At 36.1% G+C, this 18488-nt stretch overlaps 1 protein-coding gene across 1 annotated transcript in view; it reads right to left on the reverse strand.

Moving 5' to 3' along the window:
* DACH2 (dachshund family transcription factor 2) overlaps nucleotides 1-18488 on the reverse strand; it is an 874111-nt gene that overhangs the window by 156903 nt on the left and 698720 nt on the right. The window contains exon 5 of the mRNA XM_044235297.1: nucleotides 11448-11620. Within this exon, the coding sequence (XP_044091232.1) occupies nucleotides 11448-11620 (173 nt within the window). The remainder of the gene's footprint in view (nucleotides 1-11447; nucleotides 11621-18488) is intronic.

The following is an 18488-nucleotide window of genomic DNA, read 5'->3' on the forward strand; positions in this document are numbered from 1 at the left end:
TTGGTGCAGCCTCTTTGGAGAACAGTGTGGAGATTCCTCAAGAAATTAAAAATAGAGCTTCCCTATGACCCTGCAATTGCAGTCCTGGGTATTTACCCCAAAGACACAGATGTCGTGAAAAGAAGGGCCATCTGTACCCCAATGTTTATAGCAGCAATGGCCACAGTCACCAAACTATGGAAAGAACAAAGGTGCCCTTCAACGGATGAATGGATAAGGAAGATGTGGTCCATATACACTATGGAGTATTATGCCTCCATCAGAAAAGATGAATATCCAACTTTTGTAGCAACATGGACGGGACTGGAAGAGATTATGCTGAGTGAAATAAGTCAAGCAGAGAGAGTCAATTATCATATGGTTTCACTTATTTGTGGAGCATAACAAATAGCATGGAGGACAAGGGGCATTAGAGAGGAGTAGGGAATTTGGGTAAATTGGAAGGGGAGGTGAACCATGAGAGATTATGGACTCTGAAAAGCAGTCTGAGGGGTTTGAAGTGGCGGGGGGGTGGGAGGAGGGGGTACCAGGTGGTGGGTATTATAGAGGGCACGGCTTGCATGGAGTACTGGGTGTGGTGAAAAAATAATGAATAATGTTTTTCTGAAAATAAATAATTTGGGAAAAATAAATAAATAAATAAATAAAAGTCATTGTTGGGGTACCTGGGTGGCTCAGTCCACTAATTGTCTGCCCTCAGCTCAAGTCATGATCCTGGGGGTCTTGGAATCAAGCCCTGCTTGGGCTCCCAGCTCAGCAGGGAATCTGCTTTTCCCTATCCCTCTGCTGCTCCCACTGCTCTTGCTTGCTCTCTCACCCTCTCTCAAATAAATAACAAAATTTTTCAAAAAATAAAAGTCATTGTTAACTACAATGGTTACATGGTTTACATCCATGGAGATGGGAAAATTTATTAAACTATAATCAAATATATATATATATATATACACACACACACACGTGTGTATATGTATATGTATAAGCAAATATATATGTACACATATTTGTACATATATTTATATATGTATACATATATGTTTTCAACATAGTACATGAGTTCATTTTTTCTATTTAAATATTTAATAAAAAATATAAAACTTAATCCTGCTTATTATCTATCCACATATATGTATAAATATACATACATAATATAATTTTAGAAGTATAAACTTCTAAAAGTCTCATCACTTGTCAGATCCCTAAAAAGCTATAGTTTTCTCTTCTACCTGTGAAAAGAAAATTTTTAAAAAGATGACAGAGTGGTGAATAGACAGCCATGTCTATTCTTCTTTGTGTTAGTTTTCACTATTTGAGGGCATTTGCAGGAATCCACACCTGATTACTGAACGTTTCTTACACCGAGTTAGAAATATTTACACACTGGTAGAAGAAAAAGGCCCAAATGTAATCATGTTCCTTTCAATTTGACATCAATCTATGTTAAGGTGGTATAATTTCCATTGAGAAACAAACTATGTATTCGTTAATTTTTATAGTTTTCTCAAACTTTTAGTTAATATGTTATTTTGAAGAAATAGAAATTAGCAGATAAACTAGTTTGGAAAGCTTTGTTAGTGGCTATGAAGGGAGATTGGCATGGAGCATTTGATTTGATAAACGTTTCACATTTCATATTATGTTTTAAAAAGAAGGTGTTATTTTGGAGACCGTTCAAATGAGGGCCAATTGTTAAGTATTCAGTAATTTTGTGAGCCAGGTGTTAAAATGATGGTAACTTGAAATCAGCCTTGATGGAAATATTTACAACACAGAATGTGGAAAATGATATAAATCAGAGTTTTCTTTTTTCTTTTTCTTTTCTTTTTTATTTGTTTTAAGAACCAGCTTACAGGCACAGCATTGGATGATGGCCCAAATAAAATAAAATGAAACAAACAATCATTGAATGTTTAAGTACATTAAAGGAATCTGAGGTTTTTATTTCTTTCTAATGTTCAACATTATCTGACTAGGCAAATATTAAGTATAAATAAGTACATAAATACTATATTTATTTGAGTGTCTGAGCATTCAAAGAAACACAAATAGAGTTTCATGTGGTAAAAGTACATATTAAGTACAATGCACTCAATACAGTTATCTGCCTCCCACATATTTCCTTTTGAAGAACCTAAAAATTAGAAATAAATACTGTGCAGTAACAAAACACCTACTATTAAAATATTAAACAGAGAATGTAGGAAAATTCAAATCATTATCAAGGACTAATTATGTACTATGCAGTGGCTAACTGAACATAATAAAAAGTAATGAAAAAGAGAAAGAAAATATTTTTTAAATCATTATATGTACTTTCCATTCTTGCTATGATTCAGGAACCTGGGTCTTACAGAGTATAAAACAAACCTCAAAAACATATTTTCAACATAGTACATGAGTTCATTTTGTCTATTTAAATATTTAATAAAAATATAAAACTATTAATACTGCTTATTATCTGTCCACATTAGATTATAAACCTTAAAAACCACATGATGCATAATAAGGATTCCATCATTGGAAAACAAAAAATATTGATTGACCCACAAACTTTTTAAACTAGGTATCAGTGGCTTATTCTGATTCAATTAGTTAACAAATGCCAATTGGGTCCACCCAAATTAAAATGAGGAGCTGACATGACCTATACATTAACCTAAACAGTTTTCTTATATAGTCTCAATCAGAAGAAATGTAAACATAGAAACAAGTGTAAAAAAAGTGAGATCTATGCTGCCAGAAGGAAAATTGACGTGCAGAAATATTAAAATAGTTGCTTTGATCCCTTTAATCAGAAATGCTAAGTGCTGGAAATTAAATACAATTTGTAGGCCAGTCATTTACTAACTTGATAACCTCTATTTATCATATAGTTCTAATATTCAAATCACATGCTGTAAGACCAGCTTCCAAAGGAAATTGGGATCACAGTCCGATGATCATCAGTGGTAAAGCACAAGGATCAGCTTAACATAAACTATGCTAAAGAAGAGTAGCAGGTGTTTAGAAGGACATGAATCCTTTTAATATCAAAGACTGTTGTTCCCCCCACCATCACATTTTTAAATGATAAGGAAAAAATGTAAAGTTTTACTCAAAAGTAAAAAAAAAAGATACTTATGTAAATAAGAATAATTGAAAATATGAATAAATCTGGTAGCTATTTTTGTGAACCTTCATAAATTTTAATATAACTAAGTATATATTTTGGGCTTCTGTGTAATGTGTCCTAATCTCTTTCTGTATACATTTATGATATAAATTTGTTTTTCTGCTGCTGAGCTTTAAAATGCTGAAAATAGAGGTGCCTATTTTCTCAGATGGTTAAGTGTCTGCCTTCAGCTCAGGTCATGATCTACAGGTTTTGGGATTGAGCCCTGTGTTGTTGGGTTTCCAGCTCTGCAAGGAGTCTGCTTCTCCCTCGCCCTCTGGCTCTCCTCACTGGTTGTGCTCTCTATCTCTCAAATGAATGAATAAAATCTTTAAAAAATGCTGAAAATAAGGATACAATGGAAATAGCAGCAGATCATTAACTATAGAGATGAAAGCACAGGTGACACTATAATCACATTAGATTGTATATTCTGTGGACTATCTCTCTTAATCATATGTTGAAACTCTCTCCTTAATGTGAAAGTATTTGGAAATGGGACTTTTGGGAGATAATGAAGTCATAGGATTAGGGAGCCCTCTGATAGGATTAATGCCCTTTGAAGAAGAGCTATGAGAAAATTTGCTTTCTTTCTATCTTTTCCATGTGAGAACACAGTGAGAAAGTGATCAGCTGCAAGCCAGAAAGAGCGCTCTCACCAGGAATCACAAAGTACTTTGATCTTTGACTTTCCAGTCTCTAGAACTAGGATAAATAAATTTATCATGTTTAAGCCACCTGGTCTATGGTATTTTGTTATAGCAAACCACTGAGTTAAGACAATATAATACACAGCAAAGAGAATGAATCAGGTTATTGTGGTTTTTCCTTAATTCAGAGTGGATTTCTCAGAAAGAAATCAAATTTCATAATTATAACATTTCTTACAAAATGCTCAATGTTAAATTTTCTTTTTTTTTTTTCAATTTATTTATTTTCAGAAAAACATTATTCATTATTTTTTCACCACACCCAGTGCTCCATGCAAGCCGTGCCCTCTATAATACCCACAACCTGGTACCCCAACCTCCCACCCCTCCGCCACTTCAAACCCCTCAGATTGTTTTTCAGAGTCCATAGTCTCTCATGGTTCACCTCCCCTTCCAATTTACCCAAAAGCACATACCCTCCCCAATGTCCATAACCCTACCCCCCTTCTCCCAACCCCCCTCCCCACAGCAACCCACAGTTTGTTTCGTGAGATTAAGAGTCACTTATGGTTTGTCTCCCTCCCTATCCCATCTTGTTTCATGGAAGGCCAATTGACTCTAAATGGTCAATATCATATAAAACATATGGTGACCTCAATTCAAATATTTTGGAAAACAATGAGTAATATTTTTAAAATTTCCTTTTTTTGGTGCTGAACTGCCAGGATTAAAAAAAACAGAAATCTGTAAATGTGAAAGGGAGGAAGATGGTGGTGAAGTAGGAGGACCCTAGGTTCCTTTCATTCCATGAACACAATTAAATAATGATCAAATCATCTTAAATACCTCAGAAATTGACATGAAGACTAACAGAACAAATTCCACCACAACTAAAGGTATAAAAGAGGCTACATCAAAGAAAGTAGGGTGCAGAGATGTGGTTTAGGGGAGAAATGGATCCTTGGTGCTACAGAGGAACTATGATCACAAGGAGGGAGCATGAGAGACACAAAAAGAATATTTCTCCATAGCCATTGTTTTGGGAAATAAGCTGGACTGAATTCAGTGAGTTCTTATGACCAGTGGGGCCTAATGCCCTAAAGCTTGGGGTTTTAAAGGTTAGTGGGCTTGGAGGGGATCGAGTCCTGAGGGAAGAGCTCTTCTCCTGGAGAGAAGGCAGGCACACAATCCAGGGTCAGACATCATGGAAACAGTGATCTGAAGAATGCCGGGAAACACAATGGGGAGATTATTTGCTCTTACTGGGGCATGTCCTGGAGAGTCAGCATTCACAGGGAAGCCTCTCCTGGTGAGCATAGCAAATAGAATGGAGGACAAGGGGAGATGGAGAGGAGAAGGGAGTTGAGGGAAATTGGAAGGGGAGGTGAATCAGGAGAGACTATGGACTCTGAAAAACAATCTGAGGGTTTTGAAGGGGGGGAGGTTGGGGGAACCAGGTGGTGGGTATTAGAGAGGGCACAGATTGTATGGAGCACTGGGTGTGGTGCAAAAACAATGAATACTGTTACACTGAAAAAAATAAATAAATTTTTTTAAAAAAGTCTCCACAGAGGGAAAAAAAAAAAACCTGCTAGAAGTGATAAACAGACTCAGAAAAGTCACAGTAGAGAAAATCAATGTACAGAAATCAGTTTTATTTCTACATAGCAAAAAATGAAGCAGCAGAAAGAGAAATTAAGAAATCAATCCCAATTACAATTGCACCAAAATCCATAAGATACCTAGAAATAAACTTGGCCAAAATGTGTAAGGCTTGTACTCTGAAAAGAAAACATTGATGAAGATGATACAAAGAAATGGAAAGACATTTCATGCTCATGGATTAGAAGAATAAATATTGTTAAAATGTCTATACTATCTAGAGCATTCTACATATTTTATGCAATCCCTATCAACATAGCAACAGCAATTTTCAAGAGCTAGAACAAACAATCCTAAAATTTGTATGGAACCCCAAAATACCCCAAGTAGCCAAAGCAATCTAGAAAAGGAAAAGCAAAAGTGGTGGCATCACAATTCCAGACTTTAAGTTATATTACAAAGCTATAGTGATCAGAAGAGTAAGGTACTGACACAAAAACAAATACATAGATCAAAGAAACAGGAGACAAATCACAAAAATGACCCTACAAACATATGGTCAATTAATCTTTGACAAAGTGGGGAAAAATGAGTAATAAAAAAAGGCAATCTCTTTAGCAAATGGTATTAGGAAAACTGGACAGCAACTTGTGAAAGAAAGAAACTGGACCACTTTCTCACAACAAACATAAAGATAAACATAAAATGAACTAAAGACCTAAATGTAAGACAGGAAACCTTTAAAATCCTAGAGGTAAACACAGACAGTAACTTCTTTGACATAGGATTTATCAAATTCTTTCTAAATATATCTCCTGAGGCAAGGGAAACAAAAGCAAAAATTAAGTATTGGGACTACATTAAAATAAAGGGTTTGGAAGAGATTATGCTGAGTGAAATCAGTCAAGCAGAGAGAGTCAATTATCATATGGTTTCACTCATTTGTGGAGCATAACCAATAGCATGGAGGACAAGGGGCGTTAGAGAGTAGTAGGGAATTTGGGTAAATTGGAAGGGGAGGTGAACCATGAGAGACTATGGACTCTGAAAAACAGTCTGAGGGGTTTGAAGTGGCGGGGGAGTGGGAGGTTGGGGTACCAGGTGGTGGGTATTATAGAGGGCACAGCTTGCATGGAGCACTGGGTGTGGTGAAAAAATAATGAATACTGTTTTTCTGAAAATAAATAAATTGGGAAAAAAAAAATAAAGGGTTTTACACAGTGAAGGAAAAAATGAGCAAAAGTAAAAGGAAACCTAAGGAATTGGGGAAAATATATGCAAATTACATATCGGATAAAGGATTCCTATCCAAAATATATAAAGAACTTATAAAACTCAACACCACCAAAAGGAATAATCCAATTAAATATAGAGAGAAGATATGAAGAGATATTTTTCCAAAGAAGACATACAGATGGCTAACAGATACATGAAATTATGCTCAACATCACTCATCATCAGGTAAATGCAAATCAAAAGCACAGTGAGATATCTCCTCACACATGTCAGCATGGCTAAAATCAACAATGCAACAAACAGCAGTTGTTGGTGAGGATGTGGATGAAGAGAAACACTCTTGTGCTGTTGGTAGGAATGCTAACTTGTGCAGCCACTCTGGAAAACAGTATGGAGTTTCCTCAAAGATTTAAAAATGAAACTTCGCTACACTCCAACAATTGTACTACTAGGTACTTATCCAAGGAATATGAAAATACTAATACAAAGGGATACTTGTACCCTGGTGTTTATAACAACATTATCTACAATAGCCAATTTATGGAAAGAATACATCAACTAATGAATGGATAAAAAAGTGAAAAAAATATATATATACTGTAATATATAATTCAGCCATAAAAAGATAATATATTGCCATTTTCAATTACATGGATGGAGCTAGAGAGTATTAAGTGAAATGTCTTTTGGAGAAAGACAAAATTCATATGATTTCTCTCATATATATGATTTAAGAAATAATACAAATAAGCATATGGAAAAAACGAGAGTAAGGCAAACCAAGAAAAAGGCTTTTAACTATAGAAAACAAATTGGTGATTACCAGAAGAGAGAGTGGTAGAGGGATAAATTAAATACATGATGGGGATTAAGGAGTCCACTTGCTGTGTTAAGCACTGGGTGTTTTACGGAAGTGCTGAATCTCAATGTTGGACACCTGAAACTAATACTATATTGTCTGTTAACTAACTGAAATTTAAATAAAAACTTCAAAAAATCTGTAAATATAAATAGAGAAGACATGTTTTTATTTGAATAATACCCATATCCTCCATGTAATAGTATATGAAAAAGTTTTGATATGTAGTTTTGCCCACTACCTGTAGGATTCTAACAGATGGAACTGGAAAGTGCTCTTCACCAAGAAGCATACTGAAAAATTTCTGCAAAAATATACATCATATGAGGTGTGAATCTTCTGTCCTTATAGCTTAGTATCATATTGATAACTGTTCTTGAAAGGAGTATTAGAAATTTCAATATATGGCGACTGTGGCCATTGCTGCTATAAATATTGGGGTCGCCAAACTGTGGAAAGAACCAAGATGCCCTTCAGGGACGAATGGATAAGGAAGATGTGGTCCATATACACTAAGGAGTATTATGCCTCCATCAGAAAGGATGAATACCCAACTTTTGTAGCAACATGGACGGGACTGGAGGAGATTATGCTGAGTGAAATAAGTCAAGCAGAGAGAGTCAATTATCATATGGTTTCACTTATTTGTGGAGCATAACAAATAGCATGGAGGACATGGGGAGTTAGAGAGGAGAAGGGAGTTGGGGGAAATTGGAAAAGGAGGTGAACCATGTGAGACTATGGACTCTGAAAAACAATCTGAGGGGTTTGAAGTGGCGGGGTGTGGGAGATTGGGGGAACCAGGTGGTGGGTATTAGAGAGGGCACGGATTGCATGGAGCACTGGGTGTGGTGCAAAAATAATGAATACTGTTATGCTGAAAACAAAAAAAAAAAAGAAAAAAGAAAACAGATATTTTCAAGCATAATAAAAAAATTAACAAATCTAAGGAATTTCATCATAAATTTTGTTTGAAATAAATTAGCAAAAGACAAAAAAAAGAAATTTCAATATATGAACATCAAATTGACAATTAGAAAGTTTTAATTATGTAATTTCCTTTGAATTATTTCTAAAACTAATAGTTAATTATGTAATAATATTTTTGCAAAAAATAAACAAAACATGGCAACAATGTTCACAGATATCAACTCCTTAAAAACAGAACAAAAGAAAACATTTTTTATTTCCCTAGCATCATCTGATAGAAAACATTTCCCTAGCATCATCTGATCGAAATCTACTTCTATAAATCCATAGAAAAATTTTATCAAAGAGCATTAAATAAATTGTTTTCAACTGACTTTGGTCAAAATAATTATATGAAAGTAGATCCAACTTTTGTATTTGGTAAGATTTAAATAAGCATGTTATCTAATAACAATTTTTAAAAAGCAGTACACGATTTTATGTTGTAAAAGTTCTGACTCTGCAATTGCACTCCTGGGTATTTACCCCAAAGATACAGATGTCGTGAAAAGAAGGGCCATCTGTACCCCAATGTTTATAGCAGCAATGGCCACAGTCGCCAAACTATGGAAAGAACCAAGATGCCCTTCAACGGATGAATGGATAAGGAAGATGTGGTCCATATACACTATGGAGTATTATGCCTCCATCAGAAAGGACGAATATCCAACTTTTGTAGCAACATGGACGGGACTGGAAGAGATTATGCTGAGTGAAATCAGTCAAGCAGAGAGAGTCAATTATCATATGGTTTCACTCATTTGTGGAGCATAACCAATAGCATGGAGGATAGGGGCGTTAGAGAGGAGTAGGGAATTTGGGTAAATTGGAAGGGGAGGTGAACCATGAGAGACTATGGACTCTGAAAAACAGTCTGAGGGGTTTGAAGTGGCGGGGGGGTGGGAGGTTGGGGTACCAGGTGGTGGGTATTATAGAGGGCACAGCTTGCATGGAGCACTGGGTGTGGTGAAAAAAATAATGAATACTGTTTTTCTGAAAATAAATAAATTGGGGAAAAAAAAAAAAAGTTCTGACTCTAAAGTTGCATATGAAATAGTCAAATTAGCAGTAAACAAAAATATAGTTCTCTTGCTTTAATATGTTAAAATATTTGGATTATTTAAGAAGATAATTATCCTTTCCATTTCCATCATCTTCACCACCAATAATCAAATGCTAGTTATGAGCTCCTCCCTAAGAGCCTCTTCACTCTAAATTCATGGCAAAGCTACCAAATGTCCCAAGCATTCAACCAAAATGTAGCTGGTTCACTCTGAGTAGTTATAATTAAGAAAACTGAATAAATGCATTATTGAAAAGCTATAAACATGTCTCTACTAAAATTACTTTTTCATCATTTCAATGCGAGTACTTTAAACTATACTTGGTTTCTTAATAGTTTTCTAGTTTTGTGTGGGGTCAAATTTACTTAGTAGTCACCCAATTTCAAAATCATGAGATAATTATTCCACCTTTTAAATATGTTGATATTTTTTTTTCTCAAAGATAACTGTGTTTCCTGGTTTAGCCTCTGATCAAATATTCAAACAACAAAATTTTGGATTAGCTATGATAGACTGATCGATTGAGGGCCACAATCTTTGTAAGAAGCATACTTTTACTTGGCCATGTAAATAAGTATGGAGTTCAATAAAAATTATCAATTTTCTTGTCCTTTCCTACAAAGTTTATACCACAAATTTTCCTCATTATTTTAAAAATCCCCAAAAGTGGAAGCTAATTTAAAATGAAACAAAAATATCCAGAATCTTGTATTTCCTCTGCATTTCTTTCACATTCCTACATGTACATCTATTACAATCATACCAGTATTGCCAAGGTCCAGTTCCAATCTAACAACTGTAATGCCTTTCGTGATCCTTTCCCCCTCTTTTTGACAAGCCAGGTATAATAAGTCCCTCCTCTAAATTCCTATAATACTTGTTGATATTCCTTGTCATTCATAACAGTCTATCTTGTTAGTTCAAGTTAAATGGGTACTTGTTGTTAGTGTCGCATTTAGTTTGTGAGTACTGAAAGTGAAAAACCATGTCTTCTTTACCTATATCCCATGTTGCCCAATACAACATGTATATTTCAAGGATATAATATTTCTTTCATAAATAAAAGAACAAAGTTACAAGTTAATGGGTTGCTCTTATTAACTAGACTCTTTTGATCCTACATACACTTATATTATCTCCTTACCAAAAGAAAAATAAATAATAAAGTACACATGATACTTGGAGAGAGGGCAAGAGGCCCTATGCCAAACTATAGAAGACATCATGACAGATTATAAAAAAATTATTTGTTTCATTACCCAATGATCATGAAAGTTTGGGGAAAAAAGTATTCTAATGTTGATAATGATAATTCTGTAAATTATCATAAATATTTGTTTAATGTTTAACAGTATTTAACCTATATTTTACTCAAATTATCTCTGGATATCCAATTAAGTAAGTGGGATAGATTATTACTATAATGTTTAGTATACAGTTGAGGAAACAAGCTCTTCATGCAGATTAAATGTTATATCCAAGGTTGCTGAGATAAAGTGGCAGAATCAGAATTGAAACTTAGGTCTTTCTGACTACAAGTCCTACATAGTACCCCAGAACTGCCTCCTAAACATCATAAAATGTACAGTGTTTACTTTATTTCACTCTAACAATGGTAATCATTTTTGTACACTATTCTACTGTGCCATTAGTCTTGCTATGCCTCCCACCCACTCTGCTTGTGATTGCAAGACATGAAGCTAGAATTAAAGGTGAGAGCTGTAGTCATGGAATAAAAAGAAACAAACAACAAAACACCTAAGCAGGCCAAGTCAGAAATATAATCAATACTATATGCTAATCAATTGAGTCAATGAGCTGTGTGTTTATACTGAAGATTCAGTGGTATTGCTAATATTTCCTAAAAATTTACATGTAACCAAAACCTGTGTCCTCTTCCAAATCATATTTCTTACCTTTATAACAGAAGCCCCAGCTCTGGAGAGTGGACTGTGAATCTGGGCTGCAGCAGCCATGTTGGCAATAGTATTGAGATGGTTCATTTGATTCATTGCCATGGCAACTGATGCAGGAGGTAAGCTGACTGGAAGTAGGGGATGAGGCATCATCATAAATGGCAGATCCAGTCCTAAAAGAGACAGTGCCTTTTAAATTATTACATTTAGAAAAGGGAAATCACATCACAATTGATGCTATGAAATGTTTTTTTTTAAGTATCTGGATTCATTCTTGTTGGCTTTTCTTTTAAATCAAGTTTCATTATATTCTAGTATCTCTTTGGGCAATTAATGGTACTTAGGATTTAATGTTGCTTTATACTTTAAAAAATATTCCTATATCCATCAATTTTCATCTCTTCCTTTTTTTTTGCTCTCACCATCAAAATATTTATATGACACAATTTGTTTTACTTATAAAAATAAATAAAAATCTTTAAACCAAACATCATTTTGTTTAATAGTAGCTTTCTTTTTAATGTTTAGAAGTAGCTTTCTTTTTTTTTTTGTCTTTTTTTTTCCCCAATTTATTTATTTTCAGAAAAACAGTATTCATTATTTTTTCACCACACCCAGTGCTCCATGCAAGCTGTGCCCTCTATAATACCCACCACCTGGTACCCCAACCTCCCACCCCCCCCGCCACTTCAAACCCCTCAGACTGTTTTTCAGAGTCCATAGTCTCTCATGGTTCACCTCCCCTTCCAATTTACCCAAATTCCCTACTCCTCTCTAACGCCCCTTGTCCTCCATGCTAGTAGCTTTCTTTTTAATGTTTATAATATATTGATGTGTTAGGAGCTTCTAATTTAACACCCTCTTTAGAAAATATAGTCGTGGTGCTGGTAAGAAAGGATGTAGATTCTCTAGGCTTCAGAATTATTAATAAGACTTGGAATATGTTCTTTTTAAAAGAAGATTTTATTTATTTATTTATTTATTTATTTATTTATTTATTTTAGAGAGAGAGTGTGTGAGTGGGGAGAGAAGCTGAGGGAGAGAGAATCTCAAACAGACTGCACTGAGTGTGGAGCCCAATGCAGTGCTCAATCTCATGTCCTTGAGATCATTACCTGAGCAGAAACCTAGAGTTTGATGCTTAACTGCCTAAGCCACCCAGGTTCCCCTTAGAATATGTTCTACCCTTTTAGTTATAATCTCTAAAATGAATGCTGTAGCTCTGATTTGAAACCTTTATCAATAAGGAGTAACTCCTCTACCAAAATATTCCACCTATTTTCAGTTTAATAACAAATATCAATATCATTGGCTAGTATCTAGAATTCTGTTTGTTTTCTTATGCAAGGTGAAATAGATTTTTTCCCCAATTTATTTATTTTCAGAAAAACTGTATTCATTATTTTTTCACCACACCCAGTGCTCCATGCAAGCTGTGCCCTCTATAATACCCACCACCTGGTACCCCAACCTCCCACACCCCCGCCACTTCAAACCCCTCAGACTGTTTTTCAGAGTCCATAGTCTCTCATGGTTCACCTCCCCTTCCAATTTACCCAAATTCCCTACTCCTCTCTAATGCCCCTTGTCCTCCATGCTATTGGTTATGCTCCACAAATGAGTGAAACCATATGATAATTGACTCTCTCTGCTTGACTGATTTCACTCAGCATAATCTCTTCCAGTCCCGTCCATGTTGCTACAAAAGTTGGATAGTTTTTACATATTTTTAATTTTTAATGAATATTTTTGAATTACACCTGAATTACACATTACACCTGTGGTAGCTGCAAGATATGTCATTATGAAAAGTGTAGCAAGTTAAAATAGTTGTCAACTTACACTTATGAGGTTCGGATTTGTGAGGACACATCTTTGAGCAGAGGTTAGGAAGGGTTATCCTAACATTATAGATAATAAGATCAAACTGATAAGTAAATGATAGTACTTTACAATGAACTATTACCTCAACAATAATCTTTACTTTATTTGGGCAGAAACCCAGAAACCAGTAATTTTTAACAGATGTTCTGAAACATCTTTGCCTGTAATTTCCCTAAATTATTACAGATTATAGAAATTTACAATGGACAGTGTTTATGTTGATCTCACACACAACTATCCACTCTTAATAATATTCTTTTATCTCTTTGTCATCCCCTCATTTTTTCTTGCTTCGACGACAACTGCTAGTGAACAACAATGAATCAGTAAGAAGTATTTCCAGAGTGCGCCTAAATCTCATTCCTCAAAACAATAGTAACAGTAATACAAATTCTCAAAAAACACAATTTTACGACAAAAAGCAGGCTAGAAAAAAAATGTTGTTACTTGATTTGAGGTCTGTCTCCTGGGCTCAACAATGATGGTTAAATTAATGCCATTAACAACAACAATAACAAAATATCAAAGGTATGCAATAAATAATAATAAAGCTTGTAATAAAGCTTGAAATCAGGTAATGTGATGCACCCGGTTTTATTTTTGTTTTCCAACATTTCCTTAGCGATTCGGGATCTCTTCTTATTCCATACAAATTCTTGGATTATTTGCTCCACCTCTTTGAAAAATACCAGTAGAATTTTGATCAGAATGGCATTAAAAGTATAGATTGCTCTAGGCAGTATAGACATTTTAACAATGTTTATTCTTCTGATCCAAGAGCATGAGGTAGTCTTCCATCTTTTTGTGTCTTCAATTTCTTTCATGAGTGTTCTGTAGTTCCTTGAGTACAGATCCTTTACCTCTATTGTTAGGTTTATTCCCAGGTATCTTATGGTTCTTGGTGCTAGAGTAAATGGAATCGATTCTCTAATTTCCCTTTCTGTGTTTTCATTGTTAGTGCATAAGAAAGCAATTGATTTCTGTACATTGACTTTTGGGACTTCAACAAAATCAAAAGCTTCTGCACAGCAAAGGAAACAGTCAAGAAAACAAAGAGGTAACCCACGGAATGGGAGAAGATATTTGCAAATGACAGTACAACAAAAGGTTGATATCCAGGATCTATAAAGAACTCCTCAAACTCAACACACACAAAACAGACAATCATATCAAAAAATGGGCAGAAGATATGAACAGACACTTCTCCATTGAAGACATACAAATGGCTATCAGACCCATGAAAAAATGGTCATCATCACTAGCCATCAGGGAAATTCAAATTAAAGCCACATTGAGATACCACCTTACACCAGTTAGAATGGCCAAAATTAGCAAGACAGGAAACAACATGTGTTGGGGAGGATGTGGAGAAAGGGGAACCCACTTACACTGTTGGTGGGAATGCAAGTTGGTGCAGCCACTTTGGAGAACAGTGTGGAGATTCCTCAAGAAATTAAAAATAGAGCTTCCCTATGACCCTGCAACTGCACTCCTGGGTATTTACCCCAAAGATACAGATGTCGTGAAAAGAAGGGCCATCTGTACCCCAATGTTTATAGCAGCAATGGCCACGGGCGCCAAACTGTGGAAAGAACCAAGATGCCCTTCCACGGATGAATGGATAAGGAAGATGTGGTCCATATACACTATGGAGTTTTATGCCTCCATCAGAAAGGATGAATACCCAACTTTTGTAGCAACATGGACGGGACTGGAAGAGATTATGCTGAGTGAAATAAGTCAAGCAGAGAGAGTCATCTATCATATGGTTTCACTTATTTGTGGAGCATAACAAATAACATGGAGGACAAGGGGAGATGGAGAGGAGAAGGGAGTTGAGGGAAATTGGAAGGGGAGGTGAACTATGGACTCTGAAAAACTATCTGAGGGTTTTGAATAGGCATGGGGTGGGTGGTTGGAGGAGCCAGGTGGTGGGAATTAGGGGGGGTACAGATTGCATGGAGCACTGGATGTGGTACAAAAACAATGAATACTGTTATGCTTAAAAGAAATTAAAAAAAATTTAAAAAATGGCCTCTGCACGCTCTTTTAAATTACAAGTGTTTCAGTTAGCCTTCCAAAATTACTTTGATGTATATGCATTTTTTTTCCCAATTTATTTATTTTCAGAAAAACAGTATTCATTATTTTTTCACCACACCCAGTGCTCCATGCAAGCTGTGCCCTCTATAATACCCACCACCTGGTACCCCAACCTCCCACCCCCCCGCCACTTCAGACCCCTCAGACTGTTTTTCAGAGTCCATAGTCTCTCATGGTTCACCTCCCCTTCCAATTTACCCAAATTCCCTACTACTCTCTAACGCCCCTTGTCCTCCATGCTATTGGTTATGCTCCACAAATGAGTGAAACCATATGATAATTGACTCTCTCTGCTTGACTGATTTCACTCAGCATAATCTCTTCCAGTCCTGTCCATGTTGCTACAAAAGTTGGATATTCGTCCTTTCTGATGGAGGCATAATACTCCATAGTGTATATGGACCACATCTTCCTTATCCATTCATCCGTTGAAGGGCATCTTGGTTCTTTCCATAGTTTGGCGACTGTGGCCATTGCTGCTATAAACATTGGGGTACAGATGGCCCTTCTTTTCACGACATCTGTATCTTTGGGGTAAATACCCAGGAGTGCAATTGCAGGGTCATAGGGAAGCTCTATTTTTAATTTCTTGAGGAATCTCCACACTGTTCTCCAAAGAGGCTGCACCAACTTGCATTCCCACCAACAGTGTAAGAGGGTTCCCCTTTCTCCACATCCTCTCCAACACATGTTGTTTCCTGTTTTGTTAATTTTGGCCATTCTAACTGGTGTAAGGTGATATCTCAATGTGGTTTTAATTTGAATCTCCCTGAGGGCTAATGATGATGAGCATTTTTTCATGTGTCTGATAGCCATTTGTATGTCTTGATTGGAGAAGTGTCTGTTCATATCTTCTGCCCATTTTTTGATGTGTTTGTCTGTTTCGTGTGGGTTGAGTTTGAGGAGTTCATTATAGATCCTGGATATCAACCTTTTGTCTGTACTGTCATTTGCAAATATCTTCTCCCATTCCGTGGGTTGCCTCTTTGTTTTTTTGACTGTTTCCTTTGCTGTGCAGAAGCTTTTGATTTTGATGAAGTCCCAGAAGTCTATTTTCGCTTTTGTTTCCTTTGCCTTTGGAGACGTATCTTGAAAGAAGTTGCTGTGGCTGATATCGAAGAGATTACTGCCTATGTTCTCCTCTAAGATTCTGATAGATTCCTGTCTCACGTTGAGGTCTTTTATCCATTTTGAGTTGATCTTTGTGTACGGTGTAAGAGAATGGTCGAGTTTCATTCTTCTACATATAGCTGTCCAGCTTTCCCAGCACCATTTATTGAAGAGACTGTCTTTTTTCCACTGTATATTTTTTCCTGTTTTGTCGAAGATTAATTGACCATAGAGTTGAGGGTCCATATCAGGGCTCTCTACTCTGTTCCACTGGTCTATGTGTCTGTTTTTATGCCAGTACCATGCTGTCTTGGTGATCACAGCTTTGTAATAAAGCTTGAAATCAGGTAAGGTGATGCCGCCAGCTTTATTTTTGTTTTTCAACGTTTCCTTAGAGATTCGGGGTCTCTTCTGATTCCATACAAATTTTAGGATTATTTGCTCCAGCTCTTTGAAGAATGCCGGTGGAATTTTGATCGGAATGGCATTAAAAGTATAGATTGCTCTAGGCAGTATAGACATTTTAACGATGTTTATTCTTCCGATCCAAGAGCATGGAATGGTCCTCCATCTTTTTGTGTCTTCTTCAATTTCTTTCATGAGTGTTCTATAGTTCCTCAAGTATAGATCCTTTACCTCTTTAGTTAGGTTTATTCCCAGGTATCTTATGGTTCTTGGTGCTATAGTAAATGGAATCGATTCTCTAATTTCCCTTTCTGTATTTTCCTTGTTAGTGTATAAGAAAGCCACTGATTTCTGCACATTGACTTTGTATCCTGCCACGCTGCTGAATTGCTGTATGAGTTCTAGTAGTTTGGGGGTGGAGTCTTTTGGGTTTTCCATATAAAGAATCATGTCATCTGCGAAGAGAGAGAGTTTGACTTCTTCATTACCAATTTGGATACCTTTTATTTCTCTCTGTTGTCTGATTGCTGTTGCTAGGACTTCTAATACTATGTTGAACAAGAGTGGTGAAAGTGGGCATCCTTGTCTTGTTCCTGATCTCAACGGGAAGGCTGCAAGCTTTTTCCCATTGAGGATGATATTTGCTGTGGGTCTTTCATAGATAGATTTGATGAGGTTCAGGAATGTTCCCTCTATCCCTATACTTTGAAGCGTTTTAATCAGGAACGGATGTTGGATTTTGTCAAATGCTTTTTCTGCATCAATTGAGAGGACCATGTGGTTCTTCTCTCTTCTCATATTAATTTGTTGTATCACATTGATTGATTTACGAATGTTGAACCATCCTTGTAGCCCAGGGATGAATCCCACCTGATCATGGTGGATAATCTTTTTAATGTGTTGTTGGATCCTGTTGGCTAGGATCTTGTTGAGAATCTTAGCATCCATATTCATCAGTGATATTGGTCTGAAATTCTCCTTTTTGGTATGGTCCTTGCCTGGTTTGGGGATCAGGGTAATGCTGGCTTCATAGAAAGAGTCTGGAAGTTTTCCTTCTGCTTCAATTTTTTGAAACAGCTTCAGGAGAATAGGTGTTATTTCTTCTTGGAAGGTTTGGTAGAATTCCCCAGGGAATCCGTCAGGTCCTGGGCTCTTGTTTTTTGGGAGATTTTTGATCACTGCTTCAATCTCGTTATTAGATATCGGTCTATTCAGGTTGTCGATTTCTTCCTGGTTCAATTTTGGTAGTTTATATTTTTCCAGGAATGCATCCATTTCATCTAGGTTGCTAAGCTTATTGGAATATAACTTGATAATAACTTCTGATGATTGTTTCTACTTCCTTGGTGTTAGTTGTGATCTCTCCTTTTTCATTCATAATTTTATGAATTTGGGATTTCTCTCTTTTCTTTCGGATTAGTGTAGCCAGTGGCTTATTGATCTTATTGATTCTTTCAAAAAACCGGCTTCTAGTTTCATTGATACGTTTTACTGTATCTCTGGTTTCTCCCTCATTGATCTCAGCTCTAATCTTGATGA

Source organism: Neovison vison, chromosome X (assembly GCF_020171115.1).
Source record: "Neovison vison isolate M4711 chromosome X, ASM_NN_V1, whole genome shotgun sequence".
NCBI classification, from domain to species: domain Eukaryota; kingdom Metazoa; phylum Chordata; class Mammalia; order Carnivora; family Mustelidae; genus Neogale; species Neogale vison.